The sequence below is a fragment of the Eublepharis macularius genome, chromosome 3 (assembly GCF_028583425.1).
Source record: "Eublepharis macularius isolate TG4126 chromosome 3, MPM_Emac_v1.0, whole genome shotgun sequence".
NCBI classification, from domain to species: domain Eukaryota; kingdom Metazoa; phylum Chordata; class Lepidosauria; order Squamata; family Eublepharidae; genus Eublepharis; species Eublepharis macularius.
In genome coordinates, this window is record NC_072792.1 from 94,115,844 (window position 1) to 94,138,842 (window position 22,999).

Here is a 22,999-nt window from a genome sequence, read left to right on the forward strand (position 1 = left end):
GAAACATGAAGCATATAAGTATATACAATTTAAAAACATAATTTCCTGATATCTATCAAAATTTGTAAAAACCAGGAAGTCAGCATAGTTCTAAGCAAGCAACTGAAATGGAGGCCTACACTCTAATGGGCTTTAACGACCAGGGCACAAAATTTCGCTATCTGGTGTAATGCAGTAAAATCTGAGTATATTTTGTGTTGTATCCTGTGGCTCATCAGTATAGACACGTCCCCCTAGCTTTGGTATAATGTTTTGTCTTTGAAATTCTGAAAAATGGTTTCTATCATTTAACAAAGGCAACATTTCTTTCTTTTAAGAGCATTCTTGTGTTACGTTCTAGCTTCTGAATTATTAACCCATTTTTGTTTGTATTTTAAAGCACCACAGATAAAGACAACTAGGTTAAGTCTATTTCTGGCAGGAAAAATGCACTGCCATTAAAATGACATTAAGGAATTTCCTGTGCAATCTTTAAAGCTCTGTTCAGTACATGAAAGAAAGGTGTCTGGCTGCAACCCCCCTGCAGATTTTCAGAGTGAACTTATAGAATCAAGTACGCTGTACTAGGAAAGTTTTAAATTTCACCCAGTTGTGCATTTGACATTGTGGAGCATGGCTTTAGTAAAACTCAGTTTGTACTGTAAGTCTGGCATAATAAGTGGTAATGTCCAAAAGTAATAGAAGTCATAAGTGTGTGTATCCATTCACAGTTTATAGATGAGTCATGAATATCTTTCTACAATGAAGAAGTTAATAAATATGTCTGTCATTATGATTATTATGCTTATGCTATTACTCTTTGAATTGGAAAGTTATGTATAATATTTGAATGTATTGATGAAGCTGATATATTTTATGTCTTCCAGTGTAAGTACATAGCTAAAAAGCAAAAAACACATACCACTGTTCTTAACATTTGAATAATCAACATGTTTTATTGCTACAGATCTATCTCTTCATCACATTTTTATCCTGCCCTTTTTCCAGGGAGTTCAGACATACATGATTTTCTCCAACTTCAGTTTGTTGCACAACAACCCTGTGTGGCATTTAGGATAAAAGAAAATGACTGGCCAAAGATCACCTAATGAACTTTATGACTGAGTGAGGATTTGAGCCTAGTCTGACATTCAGACTACTATACCACACTGGCTCACCATGCTATAATTAATCGCTGGTGATATCTGATATATGTTTTGAAGCGTAATATTAAAGTTCATTTTTAGTCTTCTGTGCAGACCCACATGGGACCTCGCATGCACAGGCCTGCCAATTGGTAAGTTGTGTAGCTAAAAATTCCTCTAAGGGGTGTCTGCCCGTTCCCAGAGTGCAGGTGCAGTTTGTTTCCCGGCAAAACAGCCTGCTCTCTGAGAGGAGCATCACCCCTGACTTCAGTTCCTTTTTTGCTGCCAGTTGGAGAGGTTTTTCTTAGTGATCTTCCATCAATTTCATTCTTTGCCTAGACAAACAGGAGAGAGAGAGGTGATCAGAATGGCCGAAAAAACTTATTTAAAATGCACTCAGTGCAATACAAAAATGTCTAAAATGGAAAGTCCTTTGTCTGCATGGGAGAAGGGCATAATGTTAGCTTGTGCAAAACCTACCAGAGACTCACCCATAAGGCCAGAGCAGAAAGAGCTACCAGACTCAAGGCTACTTTATGGGAACAGGTATTGTTGGCTGTGACTAGTCCATCTACTAAATCAGCTAAGTCCTCTACCCTTGTGGAGCTGCCAATCGACTAGATCTGACACCACCAGCTGTTGTGCTCTCAGAGGCTCCAAGCCCCTCGGATCTGAGCACATCATCTTGGATCTGGTAACATTGCTTGACCTCAAGTGTACTGAGCTCATCGGATCTGACTTCATCTTGGATCTGCCATTCAGCTTCAGTCACCCCAATCTCACTCAGATCAGGCAACACCACAAATCTGACAACACCACTGACCTTCAAGAACTCTGAGTCCATGAGCTTTGACAGCTCCTCAGATCCAGCACTGCTCCAAATCTAGAGAGCCATGGGATCAGAGAGTACGAATTCCATGCCCACCTTTACGGATCTGCATCCAACTTCAAGACTGATAGGGCATAGATCCGAAGGGCCGACTGTAGAGTCTGTGGAACCACTTAGAAAGAAGACCAAGTCTAAAACAAAGCACTCCAAACATAAGAGGAGTTCTCACAGGATGGAGGTCATAGACCTGGAGGCTGGAGATCTGGAAGTAGCGGATATCCCACATACTCCTTCCCCTCATCAGGTTCCCACTCTGCTTACTCTTCAGAAGAGAAAGAGGAGTTACTCACGAACCATCTTACACAGTCCACAGGTGGCATGAACAAATTTCACACCAGAGTTGCTGTGCGCACAAATGTCCAGTGTAGTATCAGGGAATATTTCCACCTTCGGGAATCAACTGGGTTGAACCCTATGGAGTAGAAACTGTAGGATTCACATCCAATGTTATACAACCTAAAGTGCACCATTAACAGTACTCCATTCTGAAGTCATTCATGGCAATTCATCTACCTGAATCAGACCCAGAGCCCTACCTGGGGGAGTGGAGGCCAAGCCTACCATCTGAACTGTCACCAGATGAGACTATGGGAGACAGGGAACCTGTTTCTCCCATGGATGATTTTTGACTCTATGCCAAGCAGATGCTCTGAATGGCCATAACATAAACATGACTTCTTTTGACCCAAGACCGAAGGACAAAATATTGCAACATCTCTATTCTGGGAACCCTGCTAACATCACGTTCCCCATGATCGAGGGATTGTAGATTTGATAATTACACTTGGTTAGAAGCCAGCTTTTATTCCCCCTACATCTAAGAAGGCCAAAGGGCTTTATAAGACCAAGGAAGACGAATGTCCCTTTCTATTTATCCATCCTCCTTCATCATCATTAGTTACAGAGGAGATGCAATCAAGACACAGGCAAGGTCACCATTCTATGCCTGCTGTCAGAGAGGGAAAGAAGCTGGATAACCTGGAATGAAAGGTCTATACGTCTGTGGCCCTCAACATAAAAACTGCTAATTATGCTGCTATTATGGGGCCTTACCATATATTCCTTTGGAATAAGATGGTGGTATATAATGAGCATCTGCCAGAGGACCAGAAGGTCCTAGTCAAAGTGATCCCAGAGGAGGCGATAAGGCTTTCTAAGCAGCAGATAAATGCCGGAAGGCACATGGCCCATTCTTCCACCAGGGCTCTAGCATCAGCAGTAGTTCTTCAGAGGCATGCATGGCTCCGGTCCATGGCTTTACGTATTGAGATAAGAGGCAGGGTGGAAGATTTACTGTTCAAGGGAGAGACATTATTCTCTTGAAAAACTAATGAATGTTTATGCCAAAAGCAGAAGGATTGGCAGATCACTATGGAGTGCAATCCAGTTCTCGACCTTTCTACAGGCAGCAGCAGCAGCAACACCAGTACACAGGTCACTACTCCAGGTACCAACCTTACCAGCATCAGTATCCTCACAGTCACCCAACATCTACTGGTCAACGGCAGTATCAGAGACGTAAGCCCACTCATAAGTCAAGACAAGGTGTTTTATTAATGGGGAGCAAGGATCTGAGCCTAAGTCAGAAACAAAATCAAAAAGAGTCCAGTAGCACCTTTAAGACTAACCAATTTTATTGTAGCATAAGCTTTCAAGAATCACAGTTCTCTTCATCAGATGCATGGAGGGCCAAAAGAAACTGGTCAGATATAGAGGAGGAGAGGGGAGGGCGGGTTAGATGCAAACAGCTCCTTCTGATATGTAGATGCAAACAGAAAGAGATGCCATAAACAGCCTCCAAAATAATTCTGGCATCGTAATCAAGGAAGCTGACAAAGGCGGAGCAGTTGTCATCATGGACAAACAAAACTACCTACAAGAAGCAGAAAGACAACTCTCCAATACAACATTCTATAAAATACTACCTTCTGACCCTACGGAGCAATACAAAAGAGAACTCAATAAAATATTAAAGACTCTCCTCATGGACATACAAGAATGCATCCATACGGATACACCCCAGGAACCACGACCAGGAAGATTCTACCTACTACCAAAAATTCATAAACCAGGTAACTCAGGACGCCCCATTGTTTCAGGAAGAGGCACTATCACAGTAGGAGTCTCAGGATACATGGACTCTATCCTCAGGCCCTATGCCACCAGCACACCCAGCTATTTACGGGACACCACTGACTTCCTCAGGAAAATACAGTCCATTGACAACCTACCAGATGACACCATCCTAGCAACCATGGATGTGGAGGCTTTATACACCAATATCCCACATGCAGATGGACTGCAAGCCATAAGGAATATTATCCCGGACAAAACCACAGCACACCTCGCCACTGAACTTTGTCACTTTGTACTCACTCACTTCGAATTTGGTGACAGCTTATATCTACAGGTTAATGGCACAGCCATGGGCACACACTTGGCACCACAGTATGCTAACATATTCATGGTGGACTTGGAGCAACGCTTCCTCAGCTCCCATCCACTGGAACCACTACTATACTTAAGATTCCTGGATGACATCTTCATCATTTGGACCCATGGGAAGGAAGCCCTTGAGAGATTTCATCAGGACTTCAACAACTTTCACCCTACTATCAACCTGAGCCTGGACCATTCTACACAACAGGTACACTTCCTGGACACCACTGTACAACTACATAATGGACAGATAAATACCACCTTATACCGGAAACCAACAGACCGATACTCATATCTACATGCCTCCAGCTACCACCCTAAACATACCACTCGGTCTATTGTCTACAGCCAAGCCTTATGTTACAACCGTATCTGTTCCAATGATCTTGATCGTGACTCCCACTTAAGAGATTTACAACAAGCGTTTTTGGGGCTACAGTACCCACCAAATGAAGTGAGGAAACAAATCAACAGGGCCAGACTAGTACCCAGAAACAGCCTGCTCCAGGACAAACCTAAAGGAACTAACAACAGAACACCACTGGTTGTCACCTATAGTTCCCAGCTCAAACCCATCCAACGTATCATCAGTGAGCTACAACCCATCCTGGAAAATGATACCTCTTTCTCAGAAGCCCTGGGTGGAAGACCTTTCCTTGCCTACAGACAGCCCCCAACCTTAAACAACTTCTCACTTACAATCATGAATTGGCTAGCAGAGTCACCAGCACAGGTACCAGGTCCTGCAACAGACCCAGATGCCAGCTCTGCCCTTATATCTACCCAGGGAATACAATTACAGGACCCAATGGCATCAACTACACTGTCTCTGGCTCTTACAGCTGCTCATCCTCCAATCTGATATATGCCCTCATGTGCCAACAATGTCCTTCTGCTCTGTACATTGGACAAACCAGCCAACCTCTACGCAAAAGAATAAATGGACACAAATCTGACATTAGGAATGGCAACATCCAGAAACCAGTGGGAGAACACTTCAGTCTACCAGGACATTCCATCAAAGACTTAAAGGTCCCTGTAGTTCAACAGAAAACCTTTCAAAAACAAAATCCAATGGGAAGCTGCTGAATTGGAATTCATATGTAAATTTGACTCTGTCAAGCTGGGACTGAATAGGGACTATGAATGGTTATCTCATTATCACAGGTAACTGATTTCCTTTACACAAGCGGGGTCAGGGGAAGGCCAGTGGCACCTGGTGTGGGCTTTCAAGGATCGCAGTTCTCTTTGTCAGATGCATCTGGCGGGCAGAGCTGTGGTTCTCGAAGGCTTGTGCTGCAGTGGAATTGGTTGGTCTTGGAGGTGCTACTGGGCTCTTTTTGATTTTGCTACTACAGACTAACACTTCTAACTCCTCTGAAGCTTTACAGAAGCAAACTGATCTCCATATCAGAAGGAGTTGTTTGCATCTACATATCAGAAGGAGCTGTTTGCATCTAACCCGCCCTCCCCTCTCCTCCTCTATATCTGACCAGTTTCTTTTGGCCCTCCATGCATCTGACGAAGAGAACTGTGATTCTCGAAAGCTTATGCTACAATAAAATTGGTTAGTCTTAAAGGTGCTACTGGACTCTTTTTGATTTTGCCACTACAGACGAACACGGCTAACTCCTCTGGATCTATAAGTCAGAAGCAATTCTGACTACAGCAGGAGAAATTTATTATTTTCAGTGATAGACTAACCCACTTTTACGCAGCCTGGGCATCCATCACCACAGATGTTTGTCAAGAGTAGTTATAAAATTGAGTTTAACAGTTCCCATTGTCTGTCTTCTTCATAAACCTATTCGAGATGGTGCCCAGGAGAGTTGTCAGTGCTGCTAGAGAAGGGAGTGGCACAATGAATATGAATATCTGAACCTAGCCTGGGATTTTAGTCAAGGTTCTTCTTAGTCCAGAAGAAGGACAGGGGGCTTCAACCCATATTAGACCTGAGGGACTTGAATAAATTGGTCAGAATATGTAAATTTAAAATGGTAACACTCAATATGGTATTGCAGTTGCTACCCCATAATTCTTGGTTTGCAGTCTTGGACCTTAAAGATGCTTACTTTGATATTTCTATCCATATATCCCACTGCATTTTTTTAAGATTTCAGTTTGGGGAGACCACATATCAATACCAGGTTCTAACATTCATACTGGCTATGGCCCAAGGGTGTTTATCAAGTGCATGGCTGTAGCAGTTGCACATCTGAGAACTAGAGGTTGTTCAGTTTACCCATATCTAGATGACTGATTTCTGCCCATTCTAAAGAGGCCTTACAGGAGCACATAAACTTGGCTTTAGAGATCTGTCAACGCTTGAGGTTAATGGTTAATTTTAAAAAATCCAACCTCAACCCCTCTAGAAAATTGCTATTTATTGGTGCATTACTATTTAAAGACTTCTCTTTAAATAAGTCTTTTCTCCCACTGGAGAGAGAGCAAAAACTAAAGACCATAGTCAAATCTGTGATAAGCTGTAGATTCCTATCAGCTCTGAAAATTCAGATGCTTTTTGGACTAAAGGCTGCAACTTACAGTAGTGATTTCCCTACCAAAACTGCATATGAGAGGCTTACAACTGTGGCTTGTTTCTGTCCACAACCCCTCAATACACTCACAGAACAGGAAGTATTCCATTCCCTGAGCAGTGGTTTAGTCGCTATGCTGGTGATTGCTAGATCCCCATCCATTTAGATGGTTCTCCAAAAATCGTGGCCACAGTTACTACAGATGCTGAAAGGTTGGGAGGCACACTGTGACCATCTCGCAACTCTTGGTACTTGGTTGAAGGGTGAGAGAAGTTTACATATCAGTGTGTTAGAAATGAGGGCAGTTTGTTACGCGCTCATCTCCTTCGCAGATATCATGCAAAACAAACATGTCCAATTACTTATGGACAACTGTACCACCATGTTCTGTATAAACAGGCAGGGAGGCAGTGTTTCCAGGACTCTTCATCTGGAATCCATGTTGATCTGGGATTGGACAGTATAAAACAATGACTCCCTCCAGGCCATCCACATTCCAGGGACATCCAGTCTCATTGCAGACAGACAGAGCAGGCTATGTTTTTCCACTTACAAGTGGTCACTGAAGGAGTCATGTAATTGGCTGATTTTCCAAAACTGGGGATTCCCAGACATAGACCTGTTTGCAACAGAGGAGAATAGAAAGGTTCCATTGTACTGTTCCAGAGGGGTAATGGGTTCAGGTTAGAGATGGGCACAAACCGCATTACAAACTTCAAAAAACCACGAAAATGGCGATCACACGATCGCGATCCAGCGGTTCGTGATTGTCCACGGCCAATGAACCAGCATTCGGAAGAGGCCTGGTTCGGTGCGTTCAGCTGCGGTTCGGGAAGCCAGACAGTCAGGTGTCATCAATCAATTCCCCTGGCAACGGAGCCGGGGGAATGCCTGAATTCTGTCTGCGCTCCTTCTGTCGCCCTGGAAACCCAAATGGAAGCCCAGCTTACCTTGATCGGCAGGTCTTCCTTCCAACCACGGAGCTGCAAAGTGGTTACAAGTTGGGAGAAGACACCCAGGGGAGGGAGGGGGAAGGGGGTGTCCTGTAGCCACGGGCACTTCAATCTCATCCCTGCAAACCCTGATAGGCAGCTCTGATGGCCAGACACAGACCTCCTGCATTGCTCAATGGGACCTGTGCTTATAAATAGCCGTGGGTTCCCAGGCTGGGTTTCACTTTCAGCGAGCAGTGGAGTGGGACAGAGCTCTTGCTTGCCACTTGCTAGCTTTTGGGGAGAGAGACTGAGAGTATAATTCAGCTTGGATTTGGGGGATAGGGATCTATCTCCTCTGGTTCCAGGGCTGCTGCCTGGCTCTGGGGCCAAGTTCACTGGGCACCTCGGCTGAGGTCTCACATTGATTATTGATCAGTGCCTGATCGGGTCAGGTCTGTGGGAGTGGTGGGCTAGGGCTCTACTCCCTCCCTCCCTCTGGTGCCAGGGCTGCTGCCAGGCCCTGGGGCCAAGCTCAGTGGGCACCTCGGCTGAGGGCTTACATTGATTATTAATCAGAACCTGATCTGTTCAGGTCTGTGGGAGTGGTGGGCTAGGGCTCTAGTCCCTCCCTCCCTCTGGTGCCAGGGCTGCTGCCAAGCCTGGGGGCCAAGCTCGCTGGGCACCTCAGCCAAGGGCTCACATTAGTGCCTGATCTGTTCAGGTCTGTGGGAGTGGTGGGCTAGGGCTCTAGTCCCTCCCTCCCTCTGGTGCCAGGGCTGCTGCCAGGCCCTGGGGCCAAGCTTCGTGGGCACCTCGGCTGAGGGTTCACAGTGTCATCTCCGTTCTTCTTCTCACTTGTTTGCTGGCACGATGAGGCTTTGGGTGGGGTATAAGAGTGGTCGTGGGGGGAAGTGCAGAGATTATCCCGGTTGCAGCACGGGAAGCAGTGCTGTGCAGGACTCTGGAGCAACAGAGACTCCCGCTCCCCCAAAATCACCAGTTGCGGCTGTGGAGGAGGCCGAAAAGGTCTTGCCAACGGTAGAAGAGGAACTCCTGAAAATTTGGAGGGAGGAGGAGGCCGAGGGATCCTTGGAGGAATGGTTGCGGTTCGAGGAAACATCCAGCCCATCCCCTTCGCAAACTACCGGTGGTGCTGTCCCTGCCTGCAGTCCACCCATCACTCCGTCTTCCATTGCCAGCTCCATGGCACATCCAGCAGCAACCCTTCATCCTCCCTCCTCTGGAACCGTTAGTGGGCCACAGTTCAACCTCAATGTTTGGAGGCACTTTCGGTCTCTTCCTACTGACCCCCATGTGGCCTGGTGCTGTGTGTGTGAGTGCCTGGTTCGCAGGGGCAATGACCTGAAGCACCTGTCATCAACAGCCCTGAAGAGGCACCTGAAGAGGCGCCACCTGAGCCTGTGGTCTCCGTCCTTGGCCAGCGAAACATCCATCTGGGGGTGTCTGAGGGCCTCCAGCTTGTCTGATCCGGGATCGATGGGAGGGTCTCCTGAATGCACCCCGAGCAAGAAGCCTTGACTCAGGAGTGCAGCTTGTGGGAGCGGAAGGGTCAGGCAGGCCACCCTGGGGGAAGTTGTTCCACCGGGGTTGGGGGTAGCTCCGCTGAAAAAGGTGAGGTCAAGGGCTCAGGAGGCAGGCGTTAGTGTGGTGGCACAGACGATTGCCCTGCAAGGGCGTGGAGGGCATGGACTTCCAACTGCTGCTCCAGCATTTTGCCCCATGGTTCTCCATGCCGTCACGGAGCACTGTTAGGCATTGAATCGTGCCCGCCATGTATGAGGCAGTGCAAGACATGGTGCGCAGAGACCTGTTGGCTGCCCAAGGCAGAACAGTGCACTTTACAGCCGACCTGTGGAGCGGCTGCCATCACGGGTACCTTGCCATCACCGCGCACTAGTGGCAACCAGAGGACCTCTGCCTCCCCGGGCCAAGATCTGTCAGCTGTAAAAAGGGATCACGTAAGTGCCTGATAAAAGGTGCCCAGCTTTACACCGGGCTACAGGGCGGTTCTTCAGGCCCGGGGGATGGACGAGGTCCACACCAGGAAGAACATTGCCACCACCGTCAAGGTGGCTCTGAGGGAGTGGACATCCAAGGTGGAAGGGTTTGTCCGTGGCTTCATGGTGACGGACGCGGGAGCCAACATGTTGGCAGCCCTGAATGAGGCATCCCTCCAGGGCCTGGTGTGCATGGCGCACAAGCTGCACCTTGTGATGCGGGACGTGCTCGGGCTGGGGAGCAAGCCAAGGGACAGCTAAGACAAGGGAACCTTGCGGATGCGCAATCTGCTGGACAGCTGCTGTCGCATCGCTTCTCACTTCTCCTGCAGCATAAACTCTTCCCGTGAGCTGTTCCAGAGTCAGGGGGAAGCAGGCAAGGACTGCTCCCCAGGGTCCGGGACTTTGTCCGGAGGATCCAGGCCTGCTTTGCTGAATGCCTGCATCATGTACGCTGTGAGGCACCATACCAACTGGCCTCCCTCTGTGACCCCTGCATCAAGGGCAGCATCGCGACGCAGGCAGGTCAGATGCAGCACTGGAAAAAGGAGCTCCGCAGAGCGGTGATCCATTTCCAGAGACAGGGCAGGAGAGAAAGAACCGGGCAGCGTCGAGGGGCAGGCGGTGAAGGAGGTACAGGGGGAGGGGGAGGAGGTGGGAAGAGAGCCACACCAGGGAAGAGCCACCCCAACAGCCACATTCGATCTCTGGGCCTCATTGGTGGGCTGCGTGGTTGGCCGCTGCACAGCGGGCGCGTCCCTCTCAGTGGAGGACTCGGCGGGGGACATGGTGCGTGAGTACCTTTCTGAGCCCACCGAGCCCCCCCCCATGCCAACCCGTTGCAGTATTGGGTGAGGAAATCTGACCGATGGCCGGACCTGTCCATCATCGCCACCAACATCCTGTCCTGCCCTGCCACCAGTGTGCAGAGAGAGCGGGTGTTCTCCCACCTGGGAGACCTCCTCCGTCCTCGCCACGCACATCTGCACTCGGACCTGGTGGACCTGTTGACATTCATCAAGGTGAACTTCAACCTACTGGGGCACCCTCCTGTGGACCTGGAACTACCTGGGCTCTGAGCCACCCTGGGGTTGTAGCCGGCCCAGCTCTTCCACATCGGGCTCAAGCCTCCCTCAGTTCTCGGGGCTGCTTCAATGGCTGGTGACCCTTTGCCCTCCTCTCCCAGACAAGTTCCTGTTCCCTCTTCACTCCTCTCCCTCTCTAGATCTGCTCAGATGCCTCCCAACCTCTCCTGTCTTTCCCATCCCGTCCTTTCCGCGAAGGCAGGAAGGTGTGGTGCTGCCAGCTGGTGCTGCTTTTGGCCACGAGGAACAGCTCTGCTGCTGTTGCCGATGTGAGAGTGGCACCGTACGGTACCCCCCCTTCCATGGCACCTGGTGTCCCCTCTGAGCAGGGGGGAATGGGTCCCTCCCACCCTTTCCACAAATCAGGAAGTTGGATGCTGTCTGCTGCCGCCGCTTTGGAACCCGAGGGGCAGCTCAGAAGCTTTTGCTGAGCTTGACAGGTTTGAGCTGCACGATGCACCCCTATCCATGTGCACCTGCTGTCCTCTCTGTGCATGGGGGGAACGGGACCCATGACCAGTCACGTCCTTTCCGTGAAGGCAGGAAAGTGAGTGATGCTGGTGACAGCCTCCACTGTGACACAGGAGGAGTGGACAAGCCCTCACCCCAGCAGTCTGCGCACTCCTTCAGGGTGGGTGTGGGGTCCCTCCGTCCCAGTCCTGCTATGCAATGTGACCAGGAAGCCTTGGGCTTGGCCCTCCTCTCCCACACAAGTACACGGTCCCTCTTCTCACCTCGCCCTCTCCGGAACACTCAGTCCCCTCCCAACGACCTCTTCGCTCCTGTCCTATTCCATCCTTTCCGCAAAGGCAAGAAGGTGGTTGATGCTGGCTGCTGCCGCAGAGTTCCTCAGCGGGATCCTCGGAGGAGGCCTCATGGCTGTTGGGATCTTCCAACTTCACAGACCCTCTTTCGACTTGTCCCTCTCTGGAGCACTCCGACCCCTCCAAACGACATCTCCTCTCCCTCCCGTCCTTTCTGACAAGGCAGGAAGGTGGGTACTATCGGCTGCTGCCACAGAGTAGCTCAGTGGGAGCTTCGGAGGAGGCCTCGCGGCTGTTGGTGGATCTTCCCACTTCCCCTCCAAATGACATGTCCTCTCCCGTCCATTCCGGCAAGGCAGGAAGGTGGGTGCTGTTGGCTGCTGCTGCACTGTTCCTCAGTGGGACCCTTGGGTGAGGACCCTCGCTTGCTGAGGGATCAGTCCCCTTTCCGAATGACATGTCCTCTCCCACCCACGCTGGGAATGCCAGCACGCTCCTCTTTGACCTGGCGGACGGGCACATGGGGGGTGCTGCCGGTGAGCAGCCAGATCCCCCGCCCACTAAATGGGAGGTGGCTCGTTGCTGTCTCACCATGGCCACCAGGCCCGGAAGCTGCCATCAACACCCACCTTCTGTACACTGGGTCAACGTCAACCAGTGGCTCTAATTGTGTCGAGTGGGAGTTTCCTGGGGGCCTTGGATTGGAGAGGGTATGAATCCAAGATCCCTTTTGTAATCTTGTCCAAACTTGGATGATGGCTGTAGGAGAGCCTGCAAAAGACTCCCCGGGAATATGGGCTCTCTAAGTGCCACGGGGGCCATTCTGCTCCCAACAAACCACGAACCGCGAACTAGTTTGGCAACGGAAAATGTTCGTTGCGGTTTGCGATCTCAGGATCGTCGTTGGCACCGAACCGCAAACCACTGGTTTGTTAAATCTTTTTGGTTTGCCCCCACGTCTAGTTCGGGTTCCCTGGGCATCGCTTTTCAGTAAACGGTCAGGGTGCCTGTTTTACACCTTCCCACCCATACACCTCATACCTCATACTATCAGCAAAGGTCAGAGGGAAAAGATGAATTACATTGTTATAGTACCATTCTGGCTACATCAGGCATGATTTCACAGATTGTTTCTAATGGGCAAGGGCAGATTTTGACACTTACCATTTGTAACGAATCTCCTACTATATCTAGGTGTGATGTATCACAACATACCCAGACTCAGATTTGACAGCATAGTTGATTCTGCAGTAGATGGTTTCCCTTAGGAGGCAGCAGAAGTTATACTGAATGCTAGAAAGTCTAATACTAGGAGATGTTATGCTTATAAATGAGATACATTTGTAGGATGGTTCAAGAGTAGAGATCTTAATCCATATGCGTGCCCCCTAGCTCTGTTCTGGAATATTGTTTGAGTCTTAAACATGCTGGGCTCTCTTTATCTTCCATCAAGGTATATCTGGTTGCAATTTCAGCATTTCACTCCCCTGTAGGTAAAAAGACAGTCTTTTCACTTTATACGTCTAAACTGTTTCTGAAATGTCTTCAGAACCTGTTTCCTCCGGCAGCTCAAATACTACCTCAGTGATCATTTTGTTTGTTTGTTTGTTTGTTTGTTTGTTTGTTTGTTTGTTTGTTTGTTTGTTTGTTTGTTTGTTTGTTTGTTTGTTTGTAATCCACTCTCCCCATGAGTGGGCTCAGAGCTGATTTACATCATAAGGACATAGATACAAAAAACATTTAAAACAATAACATTGGTAGCAATTGTGAAAGTACAGCATTTAAACAGAAATAAGGCAGCTCATATTTGCACCCTACATAACAATTTGAGCCCACAGGGCAGTTAAAACTCAGCCAGTGTAGGGTTAGGCATATCTCCCCCCCCCCCGGGAGGGGCTGGTTGGATGATTCATCTGCCTCAACGCCCATAAGCCTGGCAGAACATCTCCGTCTTGTAGGCCCAGTGAAATGATAGTAAATATTGTTGAGACTGGGCCTCCTCAGACAGAGAGTTCCACCAGGTAGGTGCCAGGACTGAAAAAGCCCTGGCCTTGGTTGAGGCAAGGCGAACCTCCTTGGGGCTAGGGATCACTAGTACTTGTTTATCTGCTGATCGAAGCAGCCTCCGGGGAGTATAGGGTGAGAGCTGGTCCCATAGATATGTCGGTCCCTGTCCTCTAAGGGCCTTAAAATTCAAAACTAGAATTTTGAACCTGACCCAGAACTCCACTAGAAGCTGGTGCAGCTGGCACAGAACAGGTATAATATGTGACCGGAACAGAGTTCTGGTCAAAATACATGCTGCTACATTCTCAACCAGTTGTAATTTCCAGAGCAGACACAAGGCCAGCCCAACATATTGCAGCTGGTATTGGCAAGACTGATGATTAAGCTATTTGAGCCGCTGGCCACTTGTCCCTTAAGATTCCTTTCGATTAAAGTAGCGTTCCTAGTAGCCATCACCTACACCAGGAGACTAAGTGAATTAGCAGCACTATGCATGGATCCTCATTTCCTAAAGATCCGTGCAAAAAAATTGGTACTAAGACCTAGCTTGGAATTCTTACTGAAGGTAGTTTCTAAATTTTACAACTCATAGGAATTAATACTGCCTGTATCTTTCCCTTCTACAGTGTCTGAGGCAAAGAAAACACTATGTACTCTGGACATGAGGAGAGCTGTACTCTTTTATTTAAACTGCACGGCATTGTTTAAATCAGATGTCCAACTTTTTGTTGGTCATGCAGACCCAAATAGAGGTAAAAAGGCTACTTCTCAAATCATTGCCAGATGGGTAGTTCATGAACAAACGGACTTACCTTGTCCACTTGGGAGTTCATGCCCCTTCCTCCAGGTCACAAGCATCTTCAGCAGCCCTGCTCAAAGGTGTTCCTCTACAAGACATCTGTAGAGCTGCCACATCAACTTCAGCTTATTCCTTCATCATGCACTAGATGTACATAACAGGAGGGAAACAGCCGTGGATCAAGCAATCCTGCAAATGCTGTTCTCATGAAGAGCACGCCCCTCCTCCATAGGTAAGTGTTTTGTTAATCTCTCATGTGGGACTGCACAGAAGACCAAAAATGAAAACAGGATTGCGCTTACCTGTAGCTGTTGTTCATTGAGGTCTTCTATGCAGGAACACATACCCTCCCTCCTTTCCCTACTGTCTGCTCTTCACTACTTGCCTGGAAAGTCCAGTGGCTAAGGAGGAACTGAGGGTCTGGGGTGTCACTCCTCCCAGAGAGTGGGCTGTTTCAGCAGGAAACAAGGTGTGCCTGCACTTTGGAAAGGGGTAGATGTCCTCCTAGAGGAATTGTTAGTTATAGAACCTATCAATTGGCAGCACTGTGCACACGCAGTCCCATGTATGCCTGCTCAGAAGACCTCAATGAACAATCGTGGCAGATAAGTGCAATCCTTTTGTCCCTTTGAACTACTCTCACACTGTTTGAGCCTACCTGAATGATGTTAACAGAAAGTGGAAGAAAACTATCATTAATTCCTAAATTTAAAGTGTGATTTAGAGTCAGAAAACAAGAGCCTTTCTGATTTAGGACATCATCCTCCATTTTCAAAAGTGGGGGAAGCCAATCTTCCTGTCCCCATTAAGTTTTCCTGTGGCCATTGATTATTTTTAACATATTAAATTATATTGATTTTGCCCTTATGTACACTGTGCATCTTGTGACTTTACTCGAATTATATGAACATTTGTCTCACTTGGGTTTTGAGTTCTCTGCCATGGATTCACTGATCATCTTTTGGACAAGAGATTCTCACCCTCAGTATTATCAATATGTAAAATGTGTACAGAATTTTCTACAATGCATAATTCATTAATAATATGTTGTATATACATGCAGCTGGACCCTCTAGCATTGTGCTTGTGACAGTCTCTGTCTGGAATGCTATTTAGGTACCAGAATTTTATTTTTCAAGAGTTGGCAAGCCATACTGTTGCCTCATCATTATGCTAGTGACCTCGAATTCTATTTTTCTTTTTCATTCAATCCAGGAATGACCGTGTGGTCCTTAAGTAAGTGTCTGAATACTCTAATGGCTGGATGGGTCCATACAAAACACAGGCCTAATTTTTACTGAGCATAGTGTTGCCAGTTGGGCTGGAGAAAAATGTCTTGCCCCTTTAATTGAGGCTTAATGGATGCAAATGGGAAGTTGAAGCTTTTAATGTTATGGAGGTATATTACATCACCTAGTAAGTAACATCCCATTAAGCCTCTATTAAAGGGACAGGACATTTTGTTCTCCAGACCAGTTGACAAAGCCTTTTCTGAGTTGTACCACTTAAGACTGCATGTAGGGGCTTATATGACTGAGTGTTCTTCCATACACACATGCATGCATGCATGCACAATTTCCTGCAGATAGTAAACTAGATATGAAGACAGAAGCTAGCCTATAACCATTTTTCTGAAGTATGTTTTTCTGCATGGAGGAATTCTTTTGAAGGGAGGATCATTCTATCACGTGAGCTTCCTACAGTATGATATGGTGCAACCCAGACACTCATTTATTGTCTCAGTCTATTTAGGATATTTTTATTCTATTCTTCTTTCAACAAGCTTAGAATGGGCTACATAATTCTTCTTTCTCTATCTTCTCAACAATCCTGTGAGGTATGTTAGGCTCAGAGTAAGATTTACTGGCTCAAGATCAGTCAGCAAGCTTCTTGGTGAGGCCCACCACTTGCCTCTTGGACCCTTCTCTGTCATGGCTGGTGAATGCCAGTGCTAATAGACTTCAGGTTTCCTTGGAGGCCATTATCAACCTGTCACTGAGCTCCAGTGTTTTTTCTGGAGCCTTGAAGGAGGTAATGGTGAAGCGTCTCCTGAAGAAACCATCTTTGGACCCTACTGACCCATTGAACTACCACCCAGTATCAAACCTCCCGTTCCTGGGTAAGGTGATTGAGCAGGCAGTGACAGAACAACCGCAGGTATTCCTAGAAGAGGCCTCTATCCTGGATCTATTCCAGTCCAGTTTCCAACCAGGCCATGGGACAGGGGCAGCACTGGTCACCCTGATAGACCACCTCCGTAGGCATTTGGATCAGGGGAGAATAGTGCTGCTGTTGTTGCTAGATCTCACAGCAGTGTTCAATACAGTTAACTATGAGTTGTTGACCCACCACATCACCAATGTGAGGATACATCGGTCTGCTTTGCAGTGGCTGATCTCCTTTCTCCATGGCTGGGGACAGAGGGTAGCACTGGGGGAGCAGACGTCACCACGCTACTAGGGGTGCGCAAATCGGTATTCTGATTAGGTTAAAAATACCGAATCAGGGCCGTTTTGGGGGTTTTCAGTATTACCGAAACTTTTTCGGAATACCAAAAAATTTCGGTAATACTGAAACAGAGATTACCGAAACGATTCGGCCATTGTTTTCAAAGAGAAAACCTTCTCCTGGCTTTCCGGGAGTTGGGGGGGGCATTTTCTGTTCAAATCACACCAAACTTGGTAGAGACCTTCTGCTAACTCTCCTCTAACTACCCCCCCCCCAAGTTTCAGAAAGATTGGACTTTGGGGGGGCCATGTTATGCCCCCCAAACAAGGTGCCCCCATCCTCCTACAATCTCCATGGTTCCCTATGGGGAAAAACAAGTCATCTTTCTAGGTGGCTTGGGGTGGCATTTTGCAAGCAAAACGCACACAACTTTCAGGGGACCTGCTCCCACCTGTCCTCCCACCCTCCACCAAGTTTCAGGCAGATTCCACTTTGGGGAGGGCCATTTGATGGCCTCCCAAAGGAGGTGCCCCTATCCACCTCCACTCCACTATTCCCTATGGGGGGAATAAGAGAGGCTTGTGTGGCTAGGGGTGGCATTTTGCATTCAAAATGCACCCAAACTTCAGAGGACCTCCTCCTACCTGTCCTCCCACCCTCTACCAAGGCCCAAGCTGATCCCACTTTGGGGGGGCATTTTATGGCCTCCCAAAGATGCTGCTCTTAGCCTCACCTTTCTCCATTATTTCCTATCGGAGAAATAAGACAGGCTTGTGTGGCTAGAGGTGGCATTTTGCATGCAAAATGCCCCCAACCTTCAGGGGCCCATCTCCTACCTGTCCTTCCACCCTCCACCAAGGCCCAAGCTGATCCCACTTTGGGGGGCAATTTTATGCCCCCCCAAAGGTGGTTCTCCTGCCACACCACTTTGTCTTTCTACTGTGAGGAAGACTTCCACACCGCAGAAACATATGGGATTGGGGCTGCCAATGGCCACAGCCACAGTCTACCTGCACCCAAACTGCCAAATACTACACCCCCCTCCCCAAAACCTAATCTCCCCTGTCCTGTGGCTAGCCACTTTCTATTGATTCCTGTTATGGGGAAATCTCCCACAGCAGGAACCCACGGAATGTGGCATCTGTGGCCACAGGAACAGTCCTCCTTTTAAATCCACCCTCCCACAGCCCCACAGTGACCTAAAGACACCCTCCCCAACATTCCCACACCGGCCACTACCCCAGGAGCAGGCTGGCCACCCATCCCCCATTGTTCCCTGTGATGAGAACTTTTAAACTCTCATTCCCAGGGCTATTATTCACAGCCCAGGGGTGCCACAATGGTGGGCACACTCCTGAGTGCGAGCTTGTCCCTGTGAAAGAGCACCTGAACCACAGACACCCTCTCCCAAATTCCCACACCATCTACAAAGATGGCTGGCCGGCCAGCCCCATTGTTCCCTATGATGGGAACCAACTGCACAACAAAGAATAAAACACACACACTTTATTTCTTTAACTGCTTTAGATTACACAGTAGGAGGGCACAACAGGGCAAAAAAGCAGTCTACCACACAAAAATAACACAACTCAGTCCACATAAGAGAATCACCCAAACACAATTGCTGTCAAAAATGGTGATGTGAGTTGTGTTATTTTGTGTAGTAGACTGCTTTTATGCCCTGTTGTGCCCTCCTACTGTGTAACCTAAAGCAGTTAAAGAAATAGTGTTTTTGAAAGCAAATGTGTTTTGGGTGATTCTTTAATGTTAAGTGAGTTGTCTTATTTTTGTGTAAGATACTGTTGGCATGCCCTTTGGTGTGCCCCCCTGCTGTGCAATGTAAAGCTGTTCAAGAAATAAAGTGTTTTTAACAGGAATTGTGTTTTTGTGATTCTTTAATGTGAAGTGAGATGTGGGTTTTTTTGTAAGATACTGCTGGCATGCCCCTTGGTGTGCCCCCTGCTGTGCAACCTAAAGCTGTTCAAGAAATAAAGTGTTTTTGACAGGAAATGTGTATTTGTGATTCTTTAATGTGAAGTGAGATGTATTATTTTTGTGTAAGATACTGCTGGCATGCCCTTTGGTGTGCCCCCCTGCTGTGTAACCTACAGCTGTTAAAGAAAAAAGTGTTTTTGACAAGAATTGTCTTTTTGTGATTCTCTGATGTTAAGTGAGTTGTGTTATTTTTCTGTGTGGGGGACTGCTGGTGTAATATGTTACAATGCTTTGCCTACTTGAACTTTGAAAGTGAGAAAATATTTTTTTTTAAAAAAAAACTTTATTCAGTGTGTGGGTTTTATTCATTGTTGTGCAGTTGGTTCCCATCATAGGGAACAATGGGGCTGGCCGGACAGCCATCTCTGTAGGTGGTGGGGGAATTTGGGAGAGGGTGTCTGTGGTTCAGGTGCTCTTTCACAGGGACAAGCTCGCACTCAGGAGTGTGCCCACCATTGTGGCACTCCTGGGCTGTGCATAATTGCCCTGGGAAAGAGAGTTTAAAAGTTCCCATCACAAGGAACAATGGGGGATGGCTGGCCAGCCTGCTCCTGGGGTAGTGGCCAGTGTGGGAATGTTGGGGAGGGTGTCTTTGGGTCAGTGTGGGGCTGTGGGAGGGTGGATTTAAAAGGAGGACTGTACCTGTGGCCACAGATGCCACATTCCGTGTGTTCCTGCTATGGGAGATTTCCCCATAACAGGAATCAATAGAAAGTGGCTGGCCACAGGACAGGGAAGGTTAGGTTTTGGGGAGGGGTGTGTGGTATTTGGCAGTTTGGGTGCAGGTGGACTGTGGCTGTGGCTGTGGCCATTGGCAGCCCCAATCCCATGTGTTTCTGCGGTGTGGAAGTCTTCCTCACAGTAGAAAGACAAAGTGGTGTGGCAGGAGAACCACCTTTGGGGGGGCATAAAATTACCCCCCAAAGTGGGATCAGCTTGGGCCTTGGTGGAGGGTGGGAGGACAGGTAGGAGATAGGCCCCTGAAGGTTGGGGGCATTTTGCATGCAAAATGCCACCCCTAGCCACACAAGCCTGTCTTATTTCCCTCATAGGAAATAATGGAGAAAGGTGAGGCTAAGAGCAGCATCTTTGGGAGGCCATAAAATGGCCCCCCAAAGTGGCATCAGCTTGGGCCTTGGTAGAGGGTGGGAGGACAGGTGGGAGATGGGCCCCTGAAGTTTGGGTGCATTTTGAATGCAAAATGCCACCCCTAGCCACACAAGCCTGTCTTATTTCTCTGATAGGAAATAATGGAGAAAGTGGGGTTAAGAGCAGCATCTTTGGGAGGCCATAAAATGGCCCCCCCCAAAGTGAGATTTGCTTGAGCTTTGGTGGAGGGTGGGAGGACAGGTAGGAGGAGGTCCTCTGAAGTTTGGATGCATTTTGCATGCAAAATGCCACCCCTAGCCACACAAGCTTCTCTTATTCCCCCCATAGGGAATAGTGGAGTGGCAGTGGATAGGGGCACCTCCTTGGGGATACCATAAAATGGCCCCCCAAAGTGGAATCCGCCTGAACCGTGGTGGAGGGTGGGAGGACAGGTGGGAGCAGGTCCCCTGAAAGTTGTGTGCATTTTGCTTGCAAAATGCCACCCCAAGCCACCTAGAAAGATGACTTGTTTTTCCCCATAGGGAACCATGGAGATTGTAGGAGGATGGGGGCACCTTGTTTGGGGGGGCATAACATGGCCCTCCAAAGTTCAATCTTTCTGAAACTTGGGGGGTAGTTAGAGGAGAGTTAGCAGAAGGTCTCTACCAAGTTTGGTGTGATTTGGACAGAAAATGCCCCCCCCAGACTCCCGGAAACCTGGGAGAAAGTTTTCTCTTTGAAAACAATGGCCGAATCAAGCCGAAAAGCGAATTCTGAATCGGCTTGCTGTTTCGGTATTCTCTGAATACGAAACGGTTTCCTGATTCAGTTAAATCGGAATCAGGTTTAACGAAACAGGCAGGCCTTGCACACCCCTACACACTACCCATTAGTATGTGGCATCCCTCAGGGGGAAATACTGTCCCCTATACTCTTTAAAATTTATATGTGCTCCCTCGCCCAACTGGCTCAGAGTTTTGGTTTGGGGTGTCACCAATATGCAGATGACACCCAGTTATATCTACTCGTAGATGATTGACTGGATACTGCCCCAGACATTTTGGCCAGGCTTCTGGGAGCTGTGACTGGATGGTTAAAACAGAGTTGACTGAAGTTAAATCCCAAGAAAACAGAGATCCTGTATTTGGACCACAGGCTGACGAGTTTGGGAATTCAGCTCCCATCCTTGGATGGGGCACTATTGGCACCTATGCCAATGGGGAAGAGCTTGGGTGTGGTCCTGGATGCCTCCCTTTCAATGGAGGCCCAGGTCATGCCAGTTGCCAGATTGACATTGTTTTATCTCCGCCAGACCAAGTAGTTTATTCCCTATCTTGTTCCCCATAACCTAGCTACAGTGATCCAGGCAATGATCATCTCCAGATTACTGCAACTCGGTCTACGCAGAGTTGCCCTTGAAACTGATCTGAAAGTTACAACTGGTCCAGAATGCAGCGGCACAGATTCTCACCAGACCTTTGGTTAGGATGCATATGAGACCTATTCTGTGTCAGCTGCACTGGCTCCCAGGTCAAGTTCAAGGTACTGGTTATGACATTTAAAGCCCTTAGTGGCTTGGGACCAACCTACCTGCGGGACCATCTCTCACCATATGTTCCCCAAAGGGCACTTTCTTATGCTGATATACATCTTTTGGTGGTCCTTGGCCCCAGGGACATTTGCCTAGCCTTGACCAGAGCCAGGGCCTTTTTGTTCCTGGCACCAGCCTGGTGGAACTCCCTCTCCCACTGATCTCCAGTACACAGAGTCAGATTCTCCAATATTCTCCAGATTCTCAGGGGTCATACGGTACCTTAAAAATCAAAAAAAGTTTCCAGCATATGATCATTGCATCTGAAGTCAAGGGCTCTAGTCCATGAAAATTTATGCTAAAATATAATTTTGTTAATTTTATGGTGCCAGAAGACTCCTGATTATATTTGCTGCAACAGATAATATACCTGTCTCTCTGGAACCCAGTATTTCCAATTTTCATGAACATAAAGAGTTACTAGTTGAGAAATTGGCATGTATCTTTAGAACCAGTAACATGATCAGAAACAGGTTTATGTGAGAGACTGAGATTTTAAAATGAACACCATGCCAAAAATCCTCTTTGAAAAATGAATTCTGGTTTCTTAAACATTTAAAAGTTGTGGCCTGTCATCCAGTAAAACCTAAATTGTTTCTTTAGGAATTCTCCTGACAACTGCAGTGTGGCAAAAGGAGGAAAAATTGCCAGCAACACAGAAAATGTTGGAATGAACTACGGAAGTTATATGGAAGAAAAACATATCCCACCACCAAACATGACCACCAATGAACGGAGAGTTATCGTTCCAGCAGGTGAGATCTTTCTGTACATGATGGTGATGATTTAACAAGATCTGCCCCATCACTAAATACAACGGGCATAAACCATCAAGCAAAGTACTGATTAAATAGAGACTTCAAGTATAAGTTTAACTCTGTTCCATTGAAATTAATTGTACTTAAAAGTTCTTAATTTTTGGTTGGATAGTGCTTCCTGCTTTTCAGATGAGCTAGTTTCCACGTACTGCTGCCGGTTAGCATATGAACAGTAATCAAGTGAACTAGTCAATGTATTTATATAGGGTTTTTTTCTGAGATTTTGTTGAAAGTAGACAGAAACAAACATTGTGGCAGAGGGAGAAGGCAGAAACTGCCAGTTCTTTCATGGATCTTATAAAGGTACCTGCAAAATATAGATATAGATTGTATCCATACTATCAAGATAGTTTTTATTTTAGATATTGTATATAATATACAAAGGAAATCAGGCTCCTTGGTACTGTTCTACACAGAGGTATATTTTGAGCTAGTTTTAGAATAGTCTGATCTTAAATAAT

The 22,999-nt window shown here is 47.4% G+C and overlaps 1 protein-coding gene across 2 annotated transcripts in view; it reads left to right on the top strand.

Annotated features, from left to right (window-relative positions):
• ERG (ETS transcription factor ERG) overlaps window positions 1–22,999 on the top strand; it is a 130,391-nt gene that overhangs the window by 83,932 nt on the left and 23,460 nt on the right. For both annotated transcript variants that reach the window (XM_054974344.1, XM_054974345.1), the window contains exon 3: window positions 22,324–22,475. In XM_054974344.1, the coding sequence (XP_054830319.1) occupies window positions 22,324–22,475 (152 nt within the window). The remainder of the gene's footprint in view (window positions 1–22,323; window positions 22,476–22,999) is intronic.